The 23,648-nt window shown below is 43.9% G+C and overlaps 1 protein-coding gene across 6 annotated transcripts in view; it reads right to left on the reverse strand.

Moving 5' to 3' along the window:
• Positions 1–23,648, reverse strand: part of GIT1 (GIT ArfGAP 1) — a 140,594-nt gene that overhangs the window by 11,946 nt on the left and 105,000 nt on the right. For all 6 annotated transcript variants that reach the window (XM_088477766.1, XM_088477763.1, XM_088477765.1 and 3 more), the window contains 3 exons: positions 5,753–5,850; positions 5,383–5,494; positions 3,922–4,049 (listed from right to left, as the gene is read on the reverse strand). In XM_088477766.1, the coding sequence (XP_088333892.1) occupies positions 3,922–4,049; positions 5,383–5,494; positions 5,753–5,850 (338 nt within the window). The remainder of the gene's footprint in view (positions 1–3,921; positions 4,050–5,382; positions 5,495–5,752; positions 5,851–23,648) is intronic.

Genomic DNA, 23,648 nt, shown 5'->3' on the forward strand with positions numbered 1-23,648 from the left:
ATGTAGGACACGGTGGTAGCGTTGTCCGACTGGACCTGCACTGGGTGCCTGCTGGAGAGCATTGAAGATGTTTGAAGAGCATTGAGAGCTCAAAGATGTTTATTGGAAGCTCTGTATCCGCCCGAGTCCACCTGCCCTGGAACAAGTGTGGACCCGTGACTGCTCCCCAACCTCGCAGACTGGCGTCCGTTGTCAACAGGACCCAACCCGCCACCCAGAACGGACAACCCCTGTTGAGATGGGTCGTCTGCAACCACCAGGCTAGGGACTGGCGAACCTCCGGAGTGAGCACCATCGTCTGGGATTTTAGACTCTGAGGCAGTCCATTCCATTTGGACAGGATCAACTGCTGCAGAGGTCTGGAGTGAAACTGGGCATATTCCACCATGTCAATACCGACACCATGGAGCCCAGTAACCTCATCGCCGAGTGCAGAGACACACGGCGATTCTGCAGACAACTGCGCACCCTCAACTGCAAGGCAGAGATCTTTTCACCCGTCACAAAGATCCTTTGCTGTCCTGAGTCCAATAAGGCTCCGAGGTGCAGAATCCTCTGAGACGGGATCAGGGTGGACTTCTGCCAGTTTATCAACCAGCCGTGCCGTTGCAGTACCGCAATGGTCAGGTCCAAGTGGCGTAGAAGGAGCTCTGGAGATCCTGCCACCAACAGAAGGTCGTCCAAGTACGGTAACATGCGGACTCCCTGCAGTCGCAGGGAAGCCGCCATGACCGCCATCACCTTGGTGAATACACGCCCGGAACTGAAAGTGGTCGTTGCGGATTGCAAACCTGAGGAACTGTTGATGGCGTAAAAGAATAGGGACATGCAGGTAAGCGTCCTGTATGTTTAACGATACCATGTAATCCCCAGGTTCCAGCGCCAGAATGATGGACTGTAGGGTCTCCATCCGAAACCTCGGCACCCGCAAAGACTTGTTGAGTGCTTTGAGGTTGAGGATCGGACGATACGACCCATTAGGTTTCTGCACCAAAAACAGATTGGAATAGAAACCCTGGTCCCTCTGGGAGAATGGAGCAGGCACTATAACTCCAGCCTGGAGCACAGTGTGCAAAACCTTCCGCAGTTCCACGGCTTTGTTCCGGTCTGATGGAAGTCCCGTGGTGAAGAATCGAGGCGGGGGCCTGTGCCGAAAGGAGAGGGCATACCTGTGAGAAACCACCACGAGAACCCAAGTGTCTGTCGAGGTAACCGACCAACACTGGGCGAACTGCAGCAGGCGGCCTCCCACTTTGGGATCCCCCAAAGGGAGGCCCGGACCGTCAGGTCGCAGGCTTTTCATCGGGCTTAGGGGCCGGACGTCTGGTACTCCAGGCCTGTTTCCAGGGCTTGGCCGATTTTTTGGGGCCAGCCTGTCTGGGAAAAGACTGCGTCTTAGGCCTACCCTGGGCCCTGTAAGGCCGAAAGGATGACGTACCTGAACCGGAAGGAACGGCAGCAGAAGGAAGACATGCCTATTTGGCTGCCGCCAGCGTGGTTACGATTTTGTCCAGATCCGGACCAAAGAGGACTTCTCCATTGAAAGGCAAAGCTTCCAAGCCCTTCTTGGAATCATCGTCCGCCTTCCAAGATCGCAACCATAAGGTGCGACGAGCAGCGACAGCCGCCGAAGAAATCCGAGACGCCAGGGTACTGATATCCAAGGCCGCCTCATTGATATAAGTGGCCGAGTCCCGGAGATTGCCTATCAACTCGGTCTGTTCAGCCGAACAGTCGGAATCAAAAGACGCCTCCAAATTATCAGCCCAGCACTCCATAGCTCTGGCTACCCAACAAATGGCCATACCCGGCCTAGCTGCCCCCCCCCGCAAGGGAATAAATGGACTTTAGGCAAATCTCTACCTTACGGTCCGTAGCATCCTTCAAGGAAGACATGGAGGGCATGGGCAATGTGGCACTGCGGACTAGGCATGGCACATGGGAATCCACCTATGGAGGGGATTCCCACTTAGAAAAATAATTATCCGCAAACGGATAAGCCACCGCCAAGCGCCTCTGAGGCTGATACAGTTTGCGTGGATGTTTCCACGCCGTCTCTAAATGGTCCACTAACTGACCCGAAAGAGGAAACACTGTGGCGTCACCCTTAATATCCTTAAAAAAGGCATATTTAGATTTTGACACCAGAGGATTTTCATCCTCAATCACTAAAGCTGTGCGGACTGCCCGAATAAGTCCAGGAATATAAACCTTGGACCTAGCGTCCGACTCTTTAGTACGGAGAGGTTTCTGGTCCGAAAGATCCAGAATCTCCCCATCATCAGACATCACGTCGTCATCCTCATAAGGAGCGGACAGAGACGCCACCGACCGCTTATGCGGCCTCAACACAGACTCCCCTTGTAACACGTCCGACAAGTGCTGTACAGAACTTTTCAGAGAATTAACCCACGCAGGCTCCTGAGAGACTTGGGGAGGGGAAATAGGGAGACTGTGTGGTACCATCAATTGTCTTGGGAAACCCTGCATGGGTGACGACACCACCGACTGCTGGGACAAACCCATCTGTGAGAACGCAGGCTGCGGAGCTAGATAGCCCACGAGAGTTGTAAGCGCTTTGGCGAAACAAGCCCAGGGCGGCTCCTGTACCGGGGCCGTGACAGTAATTGGCCGCGCCAATAAATAACACTGCCGACATAGCCCCTCCGCGCTACCTTCCCCCTCCGCTATAGGTACCTTGCATGTAGTACACAAAAGCTGGAGAGGAAAGTCACTCTCAGACATAATGGTAAGTATGTGACCCCTCTCACTGATACTCGTAGTATAGTGTGAGACCACCCTGCAATCACCGCACCGCAAGGGCTTTAGCAGAAAAAGATCAGGGACAGTGAAAAGGCTGACAGTAGAAAATGAAAGTACAGGCAGCAGCGCTAGCAGAAGTCACATACAATGCAAAGAAAATCAATTCCTGCACTAACAGCGCTGATAATCAACTACGCAGACACAGACCCTGGTAGGACACAGCGCTGCATACACAGACCTGAACCAAATGGAGGAGAGGTATGCCAGACCGCGATGCCACCGCTTCCAAGCTTCCAGCAGCGTTCACCATGCGCTTGTAAAGATGGCCATGAGGAGCATAGAGGAGGCCGGCCTGGGGGAGGAGCGCTGCCACAGGGCCAGTCAGCACAGTGCAGAGAGGGCTGTGTGCAGCGGGGGAGGCGACGGCTGTGCTACAGGGAAGGCGCGCTCCCCTGGCATGCAATTAACCCCTGGGACGCCGCAGCGCTACCGCTAAGCCGCGGTCCGCTGTACCAGGGGGGTAGTGGAAGCGCAGGTTAGGTACCTGGCTCCACGCTGCAGCCAGTCCCCAGGGAGCCCCTGCCTGGGGACTCTGGACCATGTTTCAGCAGAGTCCCACCGCGGGACCCCGCTGCTTACCTGCTGCCCCCTTGGATCCGGCCATGGTCCCAAACATCTGGGGTCACCGCTAGCTGTGACCCCAGATGCTTACCAGCATCCCCGGATCGGTACCGGCGTTCTGGTACCGGCGGGGGTGTAGGGAAGACAGCATGGACGTCAGCACTGACTGTCCATGCTGTACTTCCAGATGTGCAGCCACAGCTGCATTGAAGAAACTTCAGGGGCTATTCTTAGCCCCCCTCTAACAGGTGCATCCGACTCCGGCCGGGCACTAAGCGAAACTGAGATGCCTTGGCTCGGGGGCGGGGTATAGGAGGGGGACCCTAGTGCATCCTGGGAGGCTGAAAACTTAACTCTATGGTGCCCGATGCCTGACGTCATCACCTATACCCCAAGGTATCCTGTGGAACCCTATGGACCCTGATGTAGAAAACTAATTTGTGTTGCACAGGAAGCCATGCAGTCCATACTGCAAGAGTTGGGTTGTGTCCATCAAAACCATGAACAGTATGATAAGATATCACTCGACCCTCTCACCCTGGCTCTGTTGTTCCTGGAGTTCCTGAGCAGATCCTGGTCTGTGTCTTCATCAGATGCTACACTGTCATAGTCGTGCTGGTCATCACAGTCATTGGCGTTGTCCCTCAGAGAATAATCAAGGTTGTCTACAGAAAGATGCGTCATGTATACTTTAAACAGATATTCTGTTCAACACATGTATATAGGTATAAATTACTCTTGAGTTTATATCATGTGTACTATTGAACTATTTGGTTATGGACATTAAGGGCAGCATGAGACTGGCCTCGTCTGTTGGCAATGGACCGCTTGTTTTGTGCTGTACTCTATACACTGCACACAGCAAGTCTATGAGTTCTGTACCTCAGAAACAAATCTTTATTATCTAAACTTAATGGGAATTTATAAAAAATGCCTGGTAACAAACACACAGCTCCTGGTGTGCAGCATTACTACTTGTCCTTCTAGTTTACCCACGTGGATCACCGACCACAACAATATCAGAGTATGTGCACTTGTAGCGCAGCAAGAGACTTCAGTTATGGAGACTGGCCTATGGCTTGTATGCCGATTTCAACCTAGTCTGCCTCTGAATAGCATTGTAGAACATAGAGATATAGCTGCTCAAGGCCTCTGACGAAGTATAAAAGATCTGGACATTCAACCTGAGCAGCAAACCTTTGGATCTTTTAAATCCATATATGTTGTTGCCTATATGTCTTGTTTGATATCTGATTCATCCCCATCAAAGCTTTACATGAAAAGAAAAATGATGGGAACCACTATGTTTTACTCTACGCTCTGAGTATTGACAATTGATAAAACAATCTAATAAGAACTGAATTCTGTTTATCTGCTGTACAGTGTAATCTGCACAATGGTCGTTTTATTTGTTAGAACATGCTGGACACCAGGATTCAATCACCAATGTCATTTGTTTGAGACTTTGGTCAAGTAACTTTGTCTCCCTGTGCCCCACAGAAGAAAAAAATCATTGGAGGGGAAAACAATCTGATCATTCGACATAAAAATTGTATGCAAGCGTATTAAAAAAGTTAAAAGACAATAATTATAGCCTGGTCGCTCTCTCTTCAAGTATAGCAATGAGGGGCTCCTTCAGTTAGTGTCACAGGTTGATTAGTTAAGGTAATAGTGCTGCTACTCTTATGCAATAAGGGTCTAATTATAATGAACACCAGTTATTCGGAGTGTTGTTGAATCTACATTTCCGGTGCTCCAATTGAGAAAATAATGCAATCCAAAACATCTATATAGAATAATAAAGGCCTGTTGTAACCAATGTCTTGTTTTTCCTTGAAAATAGGGGCATGGTTGAGTTAGGGTAAGTAGCACAGTGTTGGAATCCTTATATTTTTACAGGTATTACCAGTGACATTATATGATTACATTTCAAATTTGATATACTTTACATAATCACTTAGTAAATGGATTACACATTCTTCTAATATCGGTCTTTACCTGTTGAGATCACTGGGGTTTTGCCTTGCTGCCGCCTTTTGGCTTCACTGAGAATATCGATGATCAAAGTGGCAAATTCCCTGGCATTAAACCGTGCCAGTTTCTGTCGCCCCTAGAGAAATAACAACAAGATACTCGGGGAGGGAGATTTATCAAACCTTGAGGAGGCCCCCAGCAACCAATCAGATTCTGTTTATCATTAAACTGGTACATTCTATAAAATGATATCTGGAATATGACACCTTCACGTGACCTCTTTGTAGGGTTAAATACATCTTCCTCATGGGAGCAGACCGCATTTACACATGCAGGATAGTTTAAGAAGAGAAGATAGATGGTGAAGAGGAGACAAACAAATACAACAGTGTACCTGATTCCTGGTGGCAGAGTACTCGGGATTAACAGGCAAGAATGGCACGGCACTGCGCTCGGTGACCAACGTGCTGTGGTTCTGAGTGGTCAGCCAGACTGTTGGAAATGGTACAGATTGGGAATAATGAGAGAGAGAAGAAACATTTTCTCACAAGCTGATACATATGATACAGTATGTGTATCTATTCTCCACCCTGCAGGCTATGAATACTGTATGGCAGATACTCGGTCACCCAAAATATACAGAATGTAAAAGGACTGCAAAGTTAAACTATGATGGCTTGGTGTGGTTAGATTGCAAAATCAAGAGCACAGATTTTATTTTACACTTTTTTCCTGGATTCTTGGGAGGCACTGACCTACTGGTTACATGTACGAAGATGCATGTGACCTTCATATTAAGCAACTATATGTCCATAGATATGTGGCAGGTGGCATTGGTTTATTTATAATGGGTGCCAGAAAGAAGGTTCCTTCTTTTCCGCAGCGGGAAGATGGCACCGCACAGTGAAAGCAAAGCCCCTGGCACTGTGCTAGAGCCTTTGCTCTCTTGAGTGCATGCGCTACGGCCTGACGAGCAGCTGAACACTATTATTTTTTATTTTTTTTTGTAAGGAGACACTGCCTGGGCTGTCTGTAGGGGGAGCTGCAGCGCGCAAGCCCCTCCCAGTTATTTCGCGGCACTGTGATCGGCAATGTGAGAGAGTGCGCCTGCCGTCGGGACACTATCTACTAGTGCCAGTGCAGCGAGTCCCGGAGCCGCACAACGTAGGTGGGGGTGCAGGGGGGATAATATTTGCTAGGATGACTGCTGTATGTACATGTCGGCGGGGGGGAGGATCATATGACTGCTGCATGTATATGCCGGGGGAGGGTGAGAATAATATTTATTAAATAGTGCCAGATCGACTGGCACTGTTGTATTGTATTTAACTACTTGTAATTTGGGTCTGCATTCGTGTTTTTTAGGTGAGCGCTGCGTTGTGTGTGTGTCAGTGTGTAGTCTTTGTCAGTGTGTAGTCTTTGTCAGTTTGTGTGTCAGTGTGCAGTCTTTGTCAGTGTGTGTGCGTGTCTGTCATTGTGTGTGCAATGCTGACCTGTCCATAAAAAATATATATATATTTATTCCCCAGTATGGTGTAAAGGCACTCCGTTACTGGACATATATATAAAAGCTCTCGGTCAGTTTGGAAACCCCCCTTTCAAAATCCTGCATTTGCTACTGCATTAATATGCCCATGAGGAAAGTGTATTATTAAAATAGCCATATATGAAATATGAGTAAAGCATGAAAATGGTAATAAATACCGCCAAGGGGGCGCATAAAACAATTCATAATCTAAAAATAAATTACAAAATGTATTTATTCACTAAAACATATAAAAACATCACAATACACAATAATAAAAATCACCTTTTCACAATTGGCAGTTAAAAACCTAAACAATATTTAAATAATGAGAGGGAAATATCCCATAAAAGTCCAGCTCCAATAATAACCAGTGTTTGTAGTAATGATTATTGCTTGGGTGATAAAGAGATTAATTATGCCGAACATCTCTCTTATCTGGTTCATTACTAACAGTTCCTTTAGCACAAGTGTGTTGCCGTAATAGTGTCCCAAAAGTGAGAGCGCAGGTTGTTCTCCTATTTCATGCACTACGCTATGCTCCACCCTTACGCTGATGTCACAATAAGAGGCGGACGGGGGGAGAACGCTAGCCGCCTATGGTCTCTGACTATAGCGCTATACTCAACCCCTCTGTCCCTGGTGAGCCCTCAGCACCTTCACCGCTGTAGCAGAGGGGAGAGAAGAATAGTGAATGTCTCTCTTACCCTCCTGCTTGGTGCCTCTTTTGTCCGATCCTTTAGATGCGGTATATGAGCGGGCACTTGCGGTCTTTTTCCAGGGGGAATATGGCCATCACCGCTGTCCTTAAATGATGGAGCTGGCGTGAATAGTGTCCATTTAAAGTCGTCCTAACATGTTTCTCCATCCAAGTAAAGGGGAAATGTTAGGATGACTTTAAAGGTAGTGTAAGAGCCTGGACTTAATTTCTTATATATGAAATATAAAGCTGAAATAAACGTTTCAATCTTTAGAACAAAACTGCAGTAGAAAATCAGAACTTGGCCTACTAGGGAGATATATAAAACCTTTGAGAGAGAAAGTGGAGAAGTTGCCCATAGCAACCAATTAGCTTCTAGCTGTCATTTATCTAGCACAGTCTATAAAATTACAGAAGCTGATTGGTTGCTTTGGGCAAATCTCCCCTTTATCTCTCTTACAGGAATGATACATCTCCCCTATGTGAGAATGCCCTGTAACAACCCAGTTACTCCTGCCCAGTGACAAGTGGAGCAGTGTCAGAGATGCGTAAAACTCCATCGCCTGCAACTACGTACATATGGTTTCAGTGCATGCGCAATGTCAAAATACGCAAGGTAAGTTCCGCAGAGAGACTTGCACGCCCCCATAGTGTCTGTAAGCTGCACAGGACCACTCCATGCTGGCATTATACATAATGCGTCATTAAGTTCCTCATCAGCCATTCATATAGGTGCAGAAAATGCTTAAACAGGTCGTACCCTGCACAAACCAATTTTTACATGGGAAAAGGTCAAATGTACTAAGAATAACGAAAAATAAAAGAAACATTTCAAACATATAATTGATTAAAGAAAGAAATAATTAAAGGCTGGCATGAAAAAGGAGCGCTCTAGGAGGGCGGGGGCTAAAGAAAAGCGCCCAGCGTGTCCAAGAGAAACAAAGAGGCCGCATCCCCCATTACTAAAAAAGAAACACCTGTACTTGTAGCACCCCAGGCTTCGCACAGTCAGCACTAGTTTGTTTCTCTGGGCACCCGATCACTAATTACACGGCTCACGTTAACCTCACGCTTGTTTTCCCAGCTGCTGCTATTAGGAGGATAGAAAACAAAAAGTATATTCATACACCCAGCTCGCTCCAGTACGCCCTGCCATCCCAGGAAACCTAACTCTTTAACACCATACAGGCCAAAGAGATTTAGTGTTATTGTACGCTTGGACACATGCTACAGTCTGTATTCCAGGCACAGCTTGATGAATGTTTCTTGCCCTCACAATAGCAGATCCCAACACAGCACATGCTGGATGTTCCACTGACAGGCTCACCTGTGCCTTGTGAGGGGAGGCAGTAAGCCTTTACAGTTATGGAAAGAGACCAGGGACCTAAAAACAGATGCAAATTCCTCCCTTGTGCTATAACTAGAGGCACATTTACCTCAATGGAGCCGCCTGTAGTTGCGCATCGCAGGCTGCATATGCATCTAAAGAAACTTACGAGCAATTAAGACACATACTGTACGTATCTGTTAGTTCTTTGCGACAGCTACCGGGTGGCAACTGGGTGCATACGCACGTAAGAGAAACATCCCGTGGGCATGTCGCCAGAGTTGCCGAGTGGAGCATATGCATGGCATTTTCAGTTGTATCTTCTGCAACAAGCATGGGGTAAGTATAAGTACCATAACTAGTGATGAAAACTGCGCTTGCGGCCAGAGGACTGTAGTCAGTGTGATCGCAAAGATGCGTAAAATGCTCAGAACACGGCTCCATAGCCACAAAAGACTTGTGATCGGTGCAGGTGTCCATAATTGCGACTACATTATATGTGGTGCTATTCCCACTTACACACACACACACAGTTTACTATTGTTAATGAGTTAGCTGTATAATGCCATATTATTTGGCACTTATACTGTTCTTAAAGTACAAGAGAGGAGGCTGCAGGGAATGAGACAGGTTTCCAGCAGAAGTTGTATATATATTATTTTTTATAATAAAAGTATTTTTATGTTTTTTGTTACACACCCCATCTTCTGCAGGGGGACCTTTGTATTTATAGACTTGGTAATCCTATAAACCTCCACCCTGTTTCCTGGCACGTCAGCAATGCCTTGTGTTATCCATCTATCTATTACTTGATGTGTTTCTTCAATATAGGAGCAGCACATTAGAGTGTCATTATCCCACTAAAGCAATGGTACCAGATACTAGGGGGAACCCCCAGTCTGTTTAGGAATGCCTTTAAGATTACCTTGCAATCCCCCTCAGACCTGGATACTCCTGCGATTAGGAAACTGATGCGCTTCTCCTATGACTGTGCTCAGAAATGGTGGAAAAGCACACTTGCCTACTCTCCCAGAAGTTGCGGGAGGCTGACGATTTTCAGTGAAGTCCCCTGCAACCCCGGAAGAGAAAGCAGATCTCCCACATCGTGCCCGCTTCCTAGGCTTCTCCCGGAGTGGAGTTCATTAAAGTAGGCAAGTATGTGGAAAAGGGAGGGATATGGAATGGAATTTAGCGCTGCGGATTGTGTGCGCTATATAAATAACTGTTAATAAAATGAACGTGGAGAGTGCAGAAGGCCCTGACCAGCCATCTTATTTGAGGTTATTTCAGTTTTAACCAAAAACTCCAGGAAACCTCTCGTGGGTGTTTTATGTTTAAAAAAAAAATAAAAATTTGAATCCTTATTTATATGTCACTTTATACTCCATGTACAACAGTGTATATATAGAGTTGGGTATGGTATACCAGCGCTCGGGATCCCGGCGGTCAAAATCCCAACACCGGCATCCCAACGGGGTTAGGATACAGACACCTGTCGGTCAGTAACCTAACCCTCCCCCCTCATAGATTCCTCTGTGCGTGCATAATCGCAGTGCGATCGCAGCGCACGTGCAGTGTGGTTTATACGCATGCACAATGACCAACAATCGCTCGATCTGCATACGTAGTTGCATATGCGATATGACAATTAGAGGAACCAAAAACATATTCTGGCACCCCAAGCTGGAGTTCTGATACAAAGATTATGCACCCCTTGTCTAAATGATGTCTTCCTCACTTTCTCTTCTATCACAGTAGTATAAACTGAAGTTATAGGAATCAGAAAGAAAACATGAAAGAATATAACAATGGAATAATACATAAAAATATTTCAAAACCTTGTGCAAATACCATATTATACTGTAACCTCAACCAGACATCTGTTTGGACTTGCATTAGACTGAAGAAACTACCTGATTGTTTACTAGAAGTTGAATCACAGCCATAATTGATATTACTAAAAGCTTTAATGTTAATTTACAATTTTGTTATTGTATTATACTCATCTACATTCAATATCTAGAAACTGCCTGGATTTCAGTAACAGTGAAATTAGTTGATTTGCTGTAATACTAGACGGACAGTTACATGAGTTATATTTGACACCACTTTAAATAAGCAAAAATGACACCCCTGGGATATGTAAAGCTAGGTACGATGAACAAATATTCATAGAAAACAGCCTATCAATTCATTAGGAACCAGTGACATAACAGACAAACAATTCCCAGTAAGTGGAGAGGTGACTCTCTCTGGATTAATGGTACTGCCCACAAAATGGCCGACTACTGTAGGAAACAGGTACATTTTTGCAATTCCTTTCTTTTTGAAGCACTAGCGCAGACAATGCTTTTCGTTTTTCAAGAAAAACTCAAATCTAATTGAGACACACTAAAAGCACATAATCACCACCTGTAAAGTGAGGTAAAATATAGATTAAAATATCATGAAGTAATGAACTAATACATGAACACTCTATGGGGCCGACTGAATGTGCCACTGGTTCTGTGCCCTTTGCTCTCTGGTTAGCATTGCGCAAACTTCCAATTATTATTATCCTTTATTTATATAGCGCCACAAGTGTTGCCTTACAAAGTAATTCCCTTGCAATTCAATTACAACTGGCAAGCAGTGGAAGTTGAGCGTTAATTCTGCACTGTGCAACCTGTGAGAAGTACATGAGGGAGTGGGGGCATAACCATTGGAGGAAAGTAAATAGTGTCAAATGTTTTATTTTTTAAGCTTTTTAAAATAAGGGGAAAACAATAGTCACAGGTGCATTACAGCAAATAAAAGTGTCGAAGTGATATAGCAGTGTTTATAGATACATTTAAAAACAGTTGGAAAACCCCCTTGCAAAAATCACCTGAAGCATGACATGTCTTTATTGGCCATATTTTCATATTTAAAAACCTCTAAAACGATTATTATTCAATGGTTGGGGTGTCCCAGGGGCACAGCATTGTGCCCTGTTATTTGTACTTTAAAATAAGAATTTTCCCTACTTTTCCCAGTCTACAGCTGCAAACTAAAATCTGCATTAACTACCTTTAAGACTAACATCATACAAATTTCTAATTGAATATCAGAAAGTTTTGGCTGCGGCGTTTTAACCCACGTTGAGCAATTTTCGGCTAACTGAATTAGCCCCTATAACTTTATTTTTATCAAAGTGAAAAATGTTTGTTCCATATTTTTCTTAAACAATTATATTTTTGAAATGAGAGACCAATCTGGGAAATGATTAACACATATTGTATGACAATTATGCAATCACTGAAAGATTTTGTATTCTGTGATAAACTATACAAACGATTGGTTGGGCAATACAGGATGCAGTTATGCGGTCTCAATCCCGATGTTAGAATCCCGACAAGGGAGTTAAGATAGGTGTCTAAATCCCGACGCCAGAATCCAGGAGGATGCGTGCCCGAGCGAAGGTAAGCCGTGGCGCCCTTAGAGGTCTATTTACTAAGCAGTGTTAGAAGACAGAGTGAAAAGTGATAAGAAAGTGATAAGGTGCCAGCCAATCAGCTCCCAACTGTAATTTTTCAAACACAGCCTGTGAGATGGCAGTTGGGAGCTGAATGGCTGGCATTTATCACTTTTCACTCTGTCTCCTAACACTGCTTAGTAAATAGACTCCTGAGTGTTAGCCGCGGGGAGAGGGGGGATAAGATAGCGGAGTTAGCATTAGGTTTGGGAAGGGGGGTTAGGGTTAGGTACCCCTAGGGGGGAGGGTTAGGGTCAGGCATCACTGGGGGGGGGGTTAGGTTTAGGCACAAAGGGGGGAAACTTAGGTTTAGTCACTAACGTGGAGGGTTAGGGAGTGAGGTGGGGGAGGGTTAAGCTACAAGAAGGGAGGGTTAGGGCTAGTATACTTACCCGACACCTGTCGCAATACAAATCATCGGGATGCTGCTGTCTGTATTGTGACAGGAGGCATCCCGACAGCCGGCATTAAATACCCAATCCGGGCAATACTAATTTCTTATTTATCTCATTTTCTAGCTGTGCATATGTCCCAGGAGACTGACTACCTGTCAGTTGTACATTTTCCTACACGCTAAGGGTGGGTACACGCTTGCATGATATCAGACTGATTCGGGCACAGTGGAACGACTAATCGGGCCTATCGTGCAATGCTTGTGCGCTACCGCTGGTCACATGCGATATTGTGTCATTGGCTGTGCTGCAGGCCAATCACACAATATTGCATCCAGCGCTGTGTAGTTTAATGAAGGACGGAATGAGTGATAGTTCTGATCTTCCTAGTGTGTACCGGCAATCTTACATGGTCCGGGGGGCAGGGTAACCTCCCCGGCCATCGGCAAGATTGCTGGTCGTACAAGTGTGCATCCGGCCTTAGGAACATTTTTCTGTACTGAAAGCTGATATAACTTTAGAGAGCATTTCAAGATGACATTAGAGAATTACCAGATTCAGGTAACTTTTAATATTTAGAAACAATATATTGATATATTATCAGCACAATAGTTTAAATCCTACCAATGGGTACTAGAATAACAACAAGAAAAGGAGATCATCAGTTCAGACACGGCCTAAATAAAACATTCATATCATCAATGGGCCATGCTGCAAGATGCCCATTCCACTGGTAGCTGTGAATGGTCTTTAGTTACCCTGAACCCCAGGTGTCACTAGTCAGGAGTGTACTCTCCTCTTTATTTGCATAACATCTGATTACACAAATCTAGTCCTAACACTTTGCCCAATGTCTGAAAAACTATATGCTAATGATGTTTTGCTTATTTATTTTTTAGGGAGCCCTTATTAAAGGTAGCATTACATAGTACAGGTACAGTAATCATTGTCCATTATCAGAGTTGGGCGCAAATCACCCTTTTACATGCCTATGCAAAGTTGGTTGTAGTTTGCACTTCTTACACGTAGAGAGGTGGAATAGGGAATGGAGGGGCGTGCAAGCATTAGCCCAAATACAGTAAAGGTGCCTATCCACTAGACGATTAAAATGAGCGATTGAATAATATAGTTTGATAATAGTTTGCAGATTGTTTAAAAAATTGGTCTTTTAGACATCTATCATCGTGCAAACATGCTGGTCAACCTAACGATAACGTCAGGTTCAGCATGTTTGCAGATAATTGATTGTGCCTACACTGAATGACTGCTCGGTCAGTGTAGGCACATCACAGACTGACAAACGACTGCACGATTACAATGTCGTCATTGTGCAGTCTTTTGCCTGTTTTCTAGTGGATGGGCACCTTAAGGCTGTGTTCATGCAAATGTGGGTCATGAAGACCACAACAAATGTGCATACGTGCCTGTCAGGAGGAGTGTGACTTGCGGGTCCTTGACCTCTGATGTAAAGTATGCACGGATGATAATGATTATCAGCAGCTGGTTCTGATTGGTCCATTCCACTGATACACTCGTACGCAGCACAGCAGATTCCCATTGTTTTTTTTTCAAAGGGAAAGACAATGGATGTTTGTATTTAACTGAACTTAAATAATATTTTGTTTTTGCATCTGTATTTATATGGTAAATGTGACTTTAGTATCTATTAAAAACACTTCAGACACAGACAGACTATCTTTTGTATATGACACTTCATTAAAGTACTATATGGTGTACAAACTTTGTACTGTAACATTAGCGTTTGTTATTGGCAAGAAGAAAACGCTGTCCAGCCACATCTCCTGGCGTAAACCAAGTATTTATACACTAATGCTTTCTCAGCATCAATATAGTGCACATACCACTGTTTTATCCTGACATAACCTTACGCTTGCAGAGCTGCTCTGGAAGCTGCGCAAATCGTGTACTTTCTTCCAGCCCGTTAATGCAGCTTTTTTTAGTGCCGAATGATCGGTCATTAACAAGCAAAAACACATTTCTTTAGTCTCCCCACAAAGCATACCTCCCGACCGTCTCTCAGTTGAATGGTTGTGGCCACGCCACCCTGATTTGGTCACGCCCCCTATGCATCTCCAGGGCACACCATATGTCTCAGCAACCCTAAATGGCTCCTAGCAACTAGGGTAAGCTCTTAGCAACAGGATGCAGCAAGAGGACACTGAGAAAGGAAGTCCACCTATTAAATGAGAATGTTATTCATTTATTCTTGGGGCGTGTGGGAAAAAGGCCGAGACATTAAATAATAAAAACACTATTAATAGAATGACTGGCTAATTTGGGGGGGTGAAGAAAGTATTATTATTAAATGTCAGAACTACTGATTAATGTCGCTCCTGTTGGGTAGAAAGCGGGGAAGAGTGAGATCAGCATGGAGTGTCCAGGAGGTGAATAGCACCTATTTCAATACGCAAAGCCGCAATATAAGTAGTTTTGGTCAAGCAGTAACTGATATTAAGATACCAGCAGCAGGACCAGGTTTATAAAGCTGAAAGAACACATACGAGGAGGAAGTATGATGGTTATACCAATGCTGGCAATGTGCCAACATCTGCCCCCCCCCCCCTCCCCCAAAAATGGGGGCAGGGGAGCACTAAAATGGCTAGTTTCCAGTTTGTAAAATAATTTTACAACCCAAGATAATATAAACCAGTAAATACAGATGTGTCCTCATAACATTATTGCTGCAGTCGCACCAAACAGCCCCCCTTGGTGCGCCAGGTCTTGTGTTCTGCTGCTAGTGCCCGGTGTCTTTTTTGATGAAAATGCATCTTAGTTGAAATTCAATGCAACTAGGATGCACCAGGAGACTGTGCTGATTAATTTGATATGTGACACTTGTATATCTTTTTTAGGGTCATCCCAGTTAGAAATATAAATCTGCTGCACATAAAACGATAGTAGGTCGTTAGGTAAGTATGATAAAGGGGCATATTTTCCCACAAACATCCATTTTTGGGGTGTACCTGCAAATATTAAAGTTCCCCCAGATGTATTCGATATCTGCTGCGGTCCCAACATTTCCAACCGCAAATACAGCCCCCATAGGTGTCTATGGGGGCTTCTATGCAGCAGATTTACCAATCTCCGGGATGCGGATGACGTTAGCCTATGGCTACTATATCTAAAATTTTACCGGAACCCTCCATGTCTGCCCAGATGAGCCATGCGCCAGCCAATGGCAGCGTAAGATATCACTCTGCCTCCTCTGGGATGGGCTCCTATAAGAGCCACATTGTAAATTCATGTGAAAATATTAAGTTTTCACAAAGCCAATTTAGTGAAAAAAATGATCACATCTGCATTGAGAATGTGGATTGTGATAAATGTGCCCCAAAGAGTGCTGGCAATATCGCTCATTGTGAGGTTTCCTTAGTACTGGTCATTACACTCATAAATGCAAAACTGACAAACTAAATGCAGCCTTGTCCTGTCATTTTCCCCTCTTCCCTTCTGTGTCTGATATAGCTAAGAGCGCGCTAACAGCAGATATTTATACATGGCTCATATCATTAAAAAAAACAATGTACTGCAATATTTGTTGCCTGCTGCACTGATTAGATCTAATCCAGAGGAAAATCTATAACATTCTGCTAAGGTCTGTCCCGTCTCCAACATGCACATGATAAACGGATCAGCACGACAACTGTATAAATGCTGCTTTAGTTAGTAGGATTGTAGAAGAAGAGACCGTACTCTCTTTTTCTCTCTGTTTCTACTATCCTACTTTCTCATTTTACTCTCATGGGAGCACCTCTGTGACTGGATTAAGGGTATCTATATACTAGTTCTAGCACCAGTGCTCAAGTCTTCTCCCACTTTCCCCCTTTTTCCCTTACATATCTCAGCACATTTAGGTATAATGATGATTAATGTAGGTAGTATATGAACCTTTTTGACATATTTGCATTGTCACTGTCGACATACTGACTGTCGACCTGCTGAGGAATCCCTCAATGGAATCACTGAAAGTTTGTTGTGCTGGAAAATTTCTTCCCCACAGTAATAACTTTTTCAGAAATATCTTTGATCTGGTTAAGCTTCAGAAATGTTCACATGTATTAATGTTCACAAGTATTAGGGGTCGGTTAGGAAGCCGGCGGCCGAAATGCCGGCGGCCAGCTTCCCGACTGTGAAATCCCGGAATGGGACTAATGATAGGCGTCGAAATCCCGACGCCTATCATTATCTCCACGCCGAAATCTCGGCACCCGGCATACCGAACGAAGGTTAAACTGGACATCGTTAGCGTATAGCCTTGGTTAAGGGAAGGGGCTCCCAGGGTGGACTAGGCTAGGGGAAGGGGCGGTTAGGGTTAGTGACCCCCCGGGAGGGTTAGGTATAGCTTAAATACTTACCCTGCCAGTATCTTCATTCTTCTGCCTTCTGGTGTCGGTATTACATCCGCCGGGCTTTAGTCCGGCGGTATGTCATAACGATTCAGTATTAGGAATTCCTTTATATAAGCAAACTTGTATAATAGGTGTAATGGTACTTTAATATCTATCTTGCCATCTTCTATTCTCTTCTGCCCCACCTAACTGTAATTATTTGCCTCATTTAGTCTAACTACTCTCCAGTTTCTCCCAGTTATGAGTAATGAAAGAGTTATAGACAAAGTTCCTTCTTATTTAAAGTGTAAAAAAAATGCCAAAAATTTAATTTTTAGCTATCACTTTTAGGCCATAACAAAGTTAGAAAATAAAAATCGTAGGCTGCAGTTATTTGAGCTGCTGTGACATCACAGCCCGTGTACAAATCAAACAATCCATGCAGTGTGGGGGTCATTCAGAACCGCTCGCGAGCGCAGGACGCTCGCAAGCGGGTCGATGTTCCCCCACTGCGCATGCGCATGACGGAGGGAGCTCCGTCGTGCGCATGCGCGAGACCCGGCGAGCGACGGGCTCCCCATCGCTCCAGGTCTCGCACCAAAGGGGGCATGCCGTCGATGTTGATTGACAGCACGCCCCCTTTGGTGGGCGTGCCGGGGGCGTGGCTACCAGACGGAGGCGTTCCCATGGGACCGCCTACCGTCTGAAGCCGGCCCCACTGACATAAGTAGTGATGCAAGTGGGAGTGATTTTGGCTCTGATAGAGCCAAAATCACTCCAGGGCTTGCAGCAGCGAGACCCTACCGCAGGGTCTCCGTCGCAAGCCCGATGGTCGCGATGGTAACCATCATCATGGACGCTCGCATATGCTGTGGGTGGTCACCCACAGCTGTGCGAGCGGCCAGGAGGCCGCTCCATTTTCATGGAGGAGGGCACTGATTCAGAGCGAGCGCTCTGGTCAGAGCGTTCGGCTCTGAATCAGGCCCTGTATCTTTGCTGTCACTCACTCAGACTGTCTTGTCAGAGAACATCATCTCTAACACATTGAGCTGCGGAGGAGGAGTTAAAGAGCAATATGGACTATTTAGATTTGTATTAACACCAATTATTTATTTCTATATTGTTCATCTCCGTTATACAGAGTCTTTCATATACATTAAGATATATTTCCTTTACTTGCCTTTGATACATTTCCTTGTGTCTTTTAAGACACATTCAAGTTTTGATTTAGGAATGAGAGATAGTTCCCTCTAATAGTCAGAAATATGCACAGAGATACAGGGAGTTGTGCGTCTTACTGGACACTACTGAAATTGCTGTACAGGACCAATCTGTAGCAACAACAGTATTTATTGACTGCTGTATCCAAGCCAAGTGAATTCAGGGATGCTTTAGAAGTTCACAATGCTACTAGTCATAGGCCCGTATTCAATTTGAGTGGACCCACGATACTTTTTCACCTCCCGGACTTTGTGCCTACATCGCGTGCTTTGCAGGCGGAAAAGTATCGCGCGCGTATCGCCATATTCAATTTGAAAGTAGGCGAAAACGTGACCCGACGGAACTTAAACAAGCGGAAAGTACTGTCAGATTTGGGGAAATCAGCCTGACACCCCCCAAAAGATGCTCTGACATGGGGGTTCCCTATGGTACCCCCCGATTTGGCTTGCTGAAGGTATTTGGTGTTTTTAAATGGGCTCAATAGCTACTAAATAGCGTTTTTGTATAAGTGGTGCAGAATAGTATTCTGGAGGTTTTTTTGCAGAAAATAACTTATCCCAGCAAATTTGGGGTACTTGAAAATAGGGGCCAGCATATTTTAAAGTTGCTAAAGTTAAGTAAAGAAAATCATAAAAATTCCACCTGCTGCAATGCCCTGCAATGAAAAAACATCTGGGGCATACTTGGGGACCCCCCCCCCAGAGTCAAGTTCGCTTGTTTTTAACTTTGTCCCCCAACATTTCTTTTTTTCGCAACCAAAATCAAAGTGATTTTTTTGGGGTGTTCTTAAGTCTTTTTTTAAAAAATTTTGACACAGTTTACCTTTGGGGGGACTGTCTGAAGGCTGCACGGGGGCTCCCACAACGTTGCACCCCAAAACCCCAATTCTACACTTTTTTCCGCCTGCCATTCATAGGTGATACTCTTCCGCCTATTACATTGCATTGACTTTCTGCCTAGGCGAAAAGTCTTTCAAATTGAATACGGAGTAAAGTCAAAACAGGCGAAAATTACGTCGTCATTGGCGAAAAGTTTCCACCAAAAACACGTGAAAACGGCTTTTCGCCTCAAATTTAATACGTCCGTAAGTGGAAGTCATAATAAGCAAAATGATTTCCGATTTCTTATAACTGTGATTTAAGAAGTAATTTCTTCATTTTGAAAAACAAAAACTCCTTTTTCCTATTGTACACACACTCAGCAGAAACATAAGTTCAATCTGCTGTGCCACATTGCACAACATCTGCAGGCTTTACGAGGAAGCATCCTATTTCTAGGCACATAAACAGTTCATTCCTATGAGTAAAGCCGCACATCCACTAGGCGACTAGGGAAAGACATCGTAATCGTACCGTCGTTCCCCATCCCCTGTAGTGCCTCAGTCGTTCAGTGTAGGCACCCTCCATCATCCCTGAACATGGCCAATCTGTCGTTATCGGCATGTTCAGCCGATGATTGATGTCGGAAACTACATCGATGGTCGTTTCCGACATTATAGTGCACGATTAATAAGCGACTGCACGATTACGATGTTGTAATCGTGCAATCGCTCATTAATATCTGCTAGTGGATGTGTGCCTTAAGAAGTCTTCAGGGTAGGTCAGTATCCCACTCCCAATCCATAAAACAAATAGTTCCCGATACACTGTACATCATATAAGGACACTGTTGCCAATGTGTCGAACACAGCTGAGACAAGAAACAAAATTAAAACTTTAAATCTACAAAAAGTTGTCCCTCAAGTAAAAAATAAGTAAATAAGGAATATAAGAAATTGTTGAATAATTTAGGGATCTCAAAAACAAAATTTCTATAAACTTTCAGAAGTCATTTTTTTTCTCTTTTAATCAGCCATATAAACATAACAAGTAAAAATGTAGAATGTTTAAGAAATACAGAGGTTCCCTCATGTAAAAGTGGATAACTTTAGCCTACCTATCCGTGCCTACCATGAAAAGCAAGAAAGGTCTGGTTTCTTGAAGTATATGTCACCATCCAAGGAGAGACTCCCAGGTCGATCACACAGTACTTAGGAAAAGGGCGACAGGCAGAGAGAAGCTGCTAGTTTTCCTACAGCAGGGCGGAGAGATTAACCAGCTTACGATGTGGTCCACGGTCTCGTCTGCACTGGGGGTGAGTAAGGAGACGCAGCATAAAAGCCTCTGTCTGCTTGCTGTACATGAAAACCTCTGTTAAAGCCTGCTTACACTGCTGAGAAATTGGCAGCTTTATGGAATGTGGGATGGGTCAGGCACTGGTTCATTTAAAGAAAAAAAAAAGTATCAACCACTATGTACGTTTTTTTTTTATTATTTAAATATCATCATTGCTCTCTTGTGGTTTTACACTTTAGTAGAAAATGTACTTTCTGGCAGTGAGGAAATTCAAAGATGACCAGATTGGGTTAACCCACTGCATGTCTAAAAGAAAAGAGCTGGTTTAATGTTAGATCATTTCTCTTCCCACATTCTCTTCACAGCCCGGACATGTGACGTCTCTGTCTGGAGCAAAGAGGATGGGTTGTGCCGGGGCAAAAAAATGAAAAGGAGAAAGAGAAAAGGAGAAAGGAGAAAGAGAAAAGGAGAAAGAGAAAAGGAGAAAGAGAAAAGGAGAAAGAGAAAAGGAGAAAGAGAAAAGGAGAAAGAGAAAAGGAGAAAGAGAAAAGGAGAAAGAGAAAAGGAGAAAGAGAAAAGGAGAAAGTAAAAAATAAAAGTTTTGTTGACTGAATTTTTCTTAAGCTGCAGGTAATGTACAGTACCTCAGAGGGCACACACAACACAAACTCATGAGATAAACAGGAATAGGGGAGGCATTACATACAGAGGCCACTCAGGGAACTGCGTATGTCATCACCATAAATGGGTGACTTTATTTTGTGGTGTAAATGACAAGGATACATTGCAGTGCATTGATCATAGAATTCTGTGGTTACTTTATTGTCCTTCTAAATTGATACTCAGTGGGACCTTAGCTGTCATAAAGTACATGACAAAAGACTGTTTATATACAATATTTAATATACCCTCTACTGTAAATTATATTATTTTTTTATTTAAATATATATTACACAGTTGTTTGCATTTAATTTGTTCTCTCTTTTATCCTGCTGTAATCCTATTCCCAAGCATTTAACCCCATCAGGATGTTTTGACTGAAAAGTCCAGTTGAAGTTACCAGAGTAGATACATCGCCCTTTTTTCTGCACACTTCACACCGAGTATCATGCAAGTTGCTCTGACCATGAGACACCATGTGGCACCATTTTCCTGGAAGCCTGCATATGTGCAGTAGACTTTGGCACAGCTCCAGACTCTACAAGAGTGGGCAATAACCGGCCCTCCAGCAGTTGTTGAACTACAAATCCCAGCATTCCTTGCAACAGTTTTAGCATGGCCAACAGAGCAAAACTGTTGCAAGGCATGCTGGGATGTGTAGTTCTACCACATCTGGGGGGCCGCTTATTGTCCACCCCTAGTCTACTCCCATGCGACACCAGCTAGAGAGGAGGGGGCCCAGTTGGAGACTGCATATGGGCTCCCTCCTCTCCTAATATGCCCCTGCAACTGTCAAAAGTACCTCCCCACACCATTACAGACAGCTAAAACTCCTCCAATATCATACAGGTCAAAAGCTGGTGCTCAGTCATCTTACTTGTTGTCCCTGCCGACTTTCCCCATAACAAATGCACAGGATGCATTACAACTATTATTTATTAACAGTTTCTTATATAACGCAACATATTCCGATCGCTTCGCAATTGGAAACATTAATAGAACAAAACTGGGTAATAACAAACAGACAGAGGTAGGGAGGCCTGCTCACAAGCTTAAAATGTTATTAGGCATTAAGAGGGAATTTAAGTACTATGCTTTTAGGTGATGAACCACTCATTCTCTGAAATATGTGATAAGTAATCATATATAACTACAACTTCTTTTAATATGACATATGCACACTGCTTACGAATGAAAGTGAAGTGTAAAGCTGGCTAGGTCGTGGTATGCAGGGACCGGAGGATCAGAGTATTATGCAAGAGAATGCAAGTACAATATAAAGCCCCATATGGATAATATAGACATCTCCCAGCATTGATGTAAAATGATTACAGAATAAATATGTCTGCCCACGAGTTTTGTTTTTATGAAATACTAGTTTCGATGTGAAAAATAATTGGACAGAGGGGAAAACACTTGATCATTTAAAATTTCCCAGTATGATCAATGAATGATTACAATGACTACATGGACGAAGTGATTTAACCGAACTGGTTTACCCCCATCATGTCAGCAGACGACTAACTAGTCAAGACTTGAGTTGATTTGAAAATCCCAAAGCCACAAATGCTGTGTTATGTCTGGATGGTTTTGGCTTTTCATACTTCACAACCAGGAAATCAGCGTGTGTAATTAGACTGGAGTTTTTTTACCCTGGAGTGCAAACGAGTGAAGTATAGAAAACATGCTTCAGTACTCTTTCAGCAATTAACGCACAGAAGACAGAATCACCACTGCAGAATACAATTATATATTTTTACATGAACTCATATAACCTAGGAGATGTCAGTCTAGACCCCTATGTTTATTACAGAGAGGAAGGGACTCACTGATTATAAAGCAGAACACAACTATATAGGTGACGAAAGCACCTGATGAATACATAAATGCATGCTATATATCATACTAATCAGAGCCAAAAACAAAGTTCTTTGTAATCAGCTATAGCAAAAGTGACATTATTTTTACAAACACTAGAGACGATTGTCTTTACTCCTTTCTCTTAAGTATTATTTGTGTCTGAGCAAAAGGTGACATTGCTCTTATTACGTAAGTGAGTGAAGGTTTCAGAGTGTTTTAGAGATGGCTGGCAGGTTGAGAGGTGTTTTGAGGTTAAATGGGTTGTTAAAGGCCATTTGGGACTTTACAGGGTGTTTTGATTGAAGGACTTTTGGAGTCTACTCTAAAGCATGCGATGTCTCTTTGATTGATTAAATATATATTTGAACTGATCACTTAGATTAAGGGTAATGTGCAGCACTTTGAAAGGTTAGAGGGCAGCGCATACGACCATTGAAGTGTATTCGTTTCTCCATCACTGCTCTAGAGTTTACATACTGTATATAAGACAGTGTTAGCATATTAAGGCCACTGTGCTCAGCAAGACAGTTCATTTACAATTCATTTATTCAGAGGATAGGCTTGTGTCTATAACAAGGTATACTGAACATATAATATAAATTTTGAACAGATATTCATCAGTTATGGTAAATAAAAACTAGTATAAGAA

Source organism: Taudactylus pleione, unplaced genomic scaffold (assembly GCF_031769625.1).
Source record: "Taudactylus pleione unplaced genomic scaffold, aTauple2 ptg000203l, whole genome shotgun sequence".
In the NCBI taxonomy this organism is placed as follows: Eukaryota; Metazoa; Chordata; class Amphibia; order Anura; family Myobatrachidae; genus Taudactylus; species Taudactylus pleione.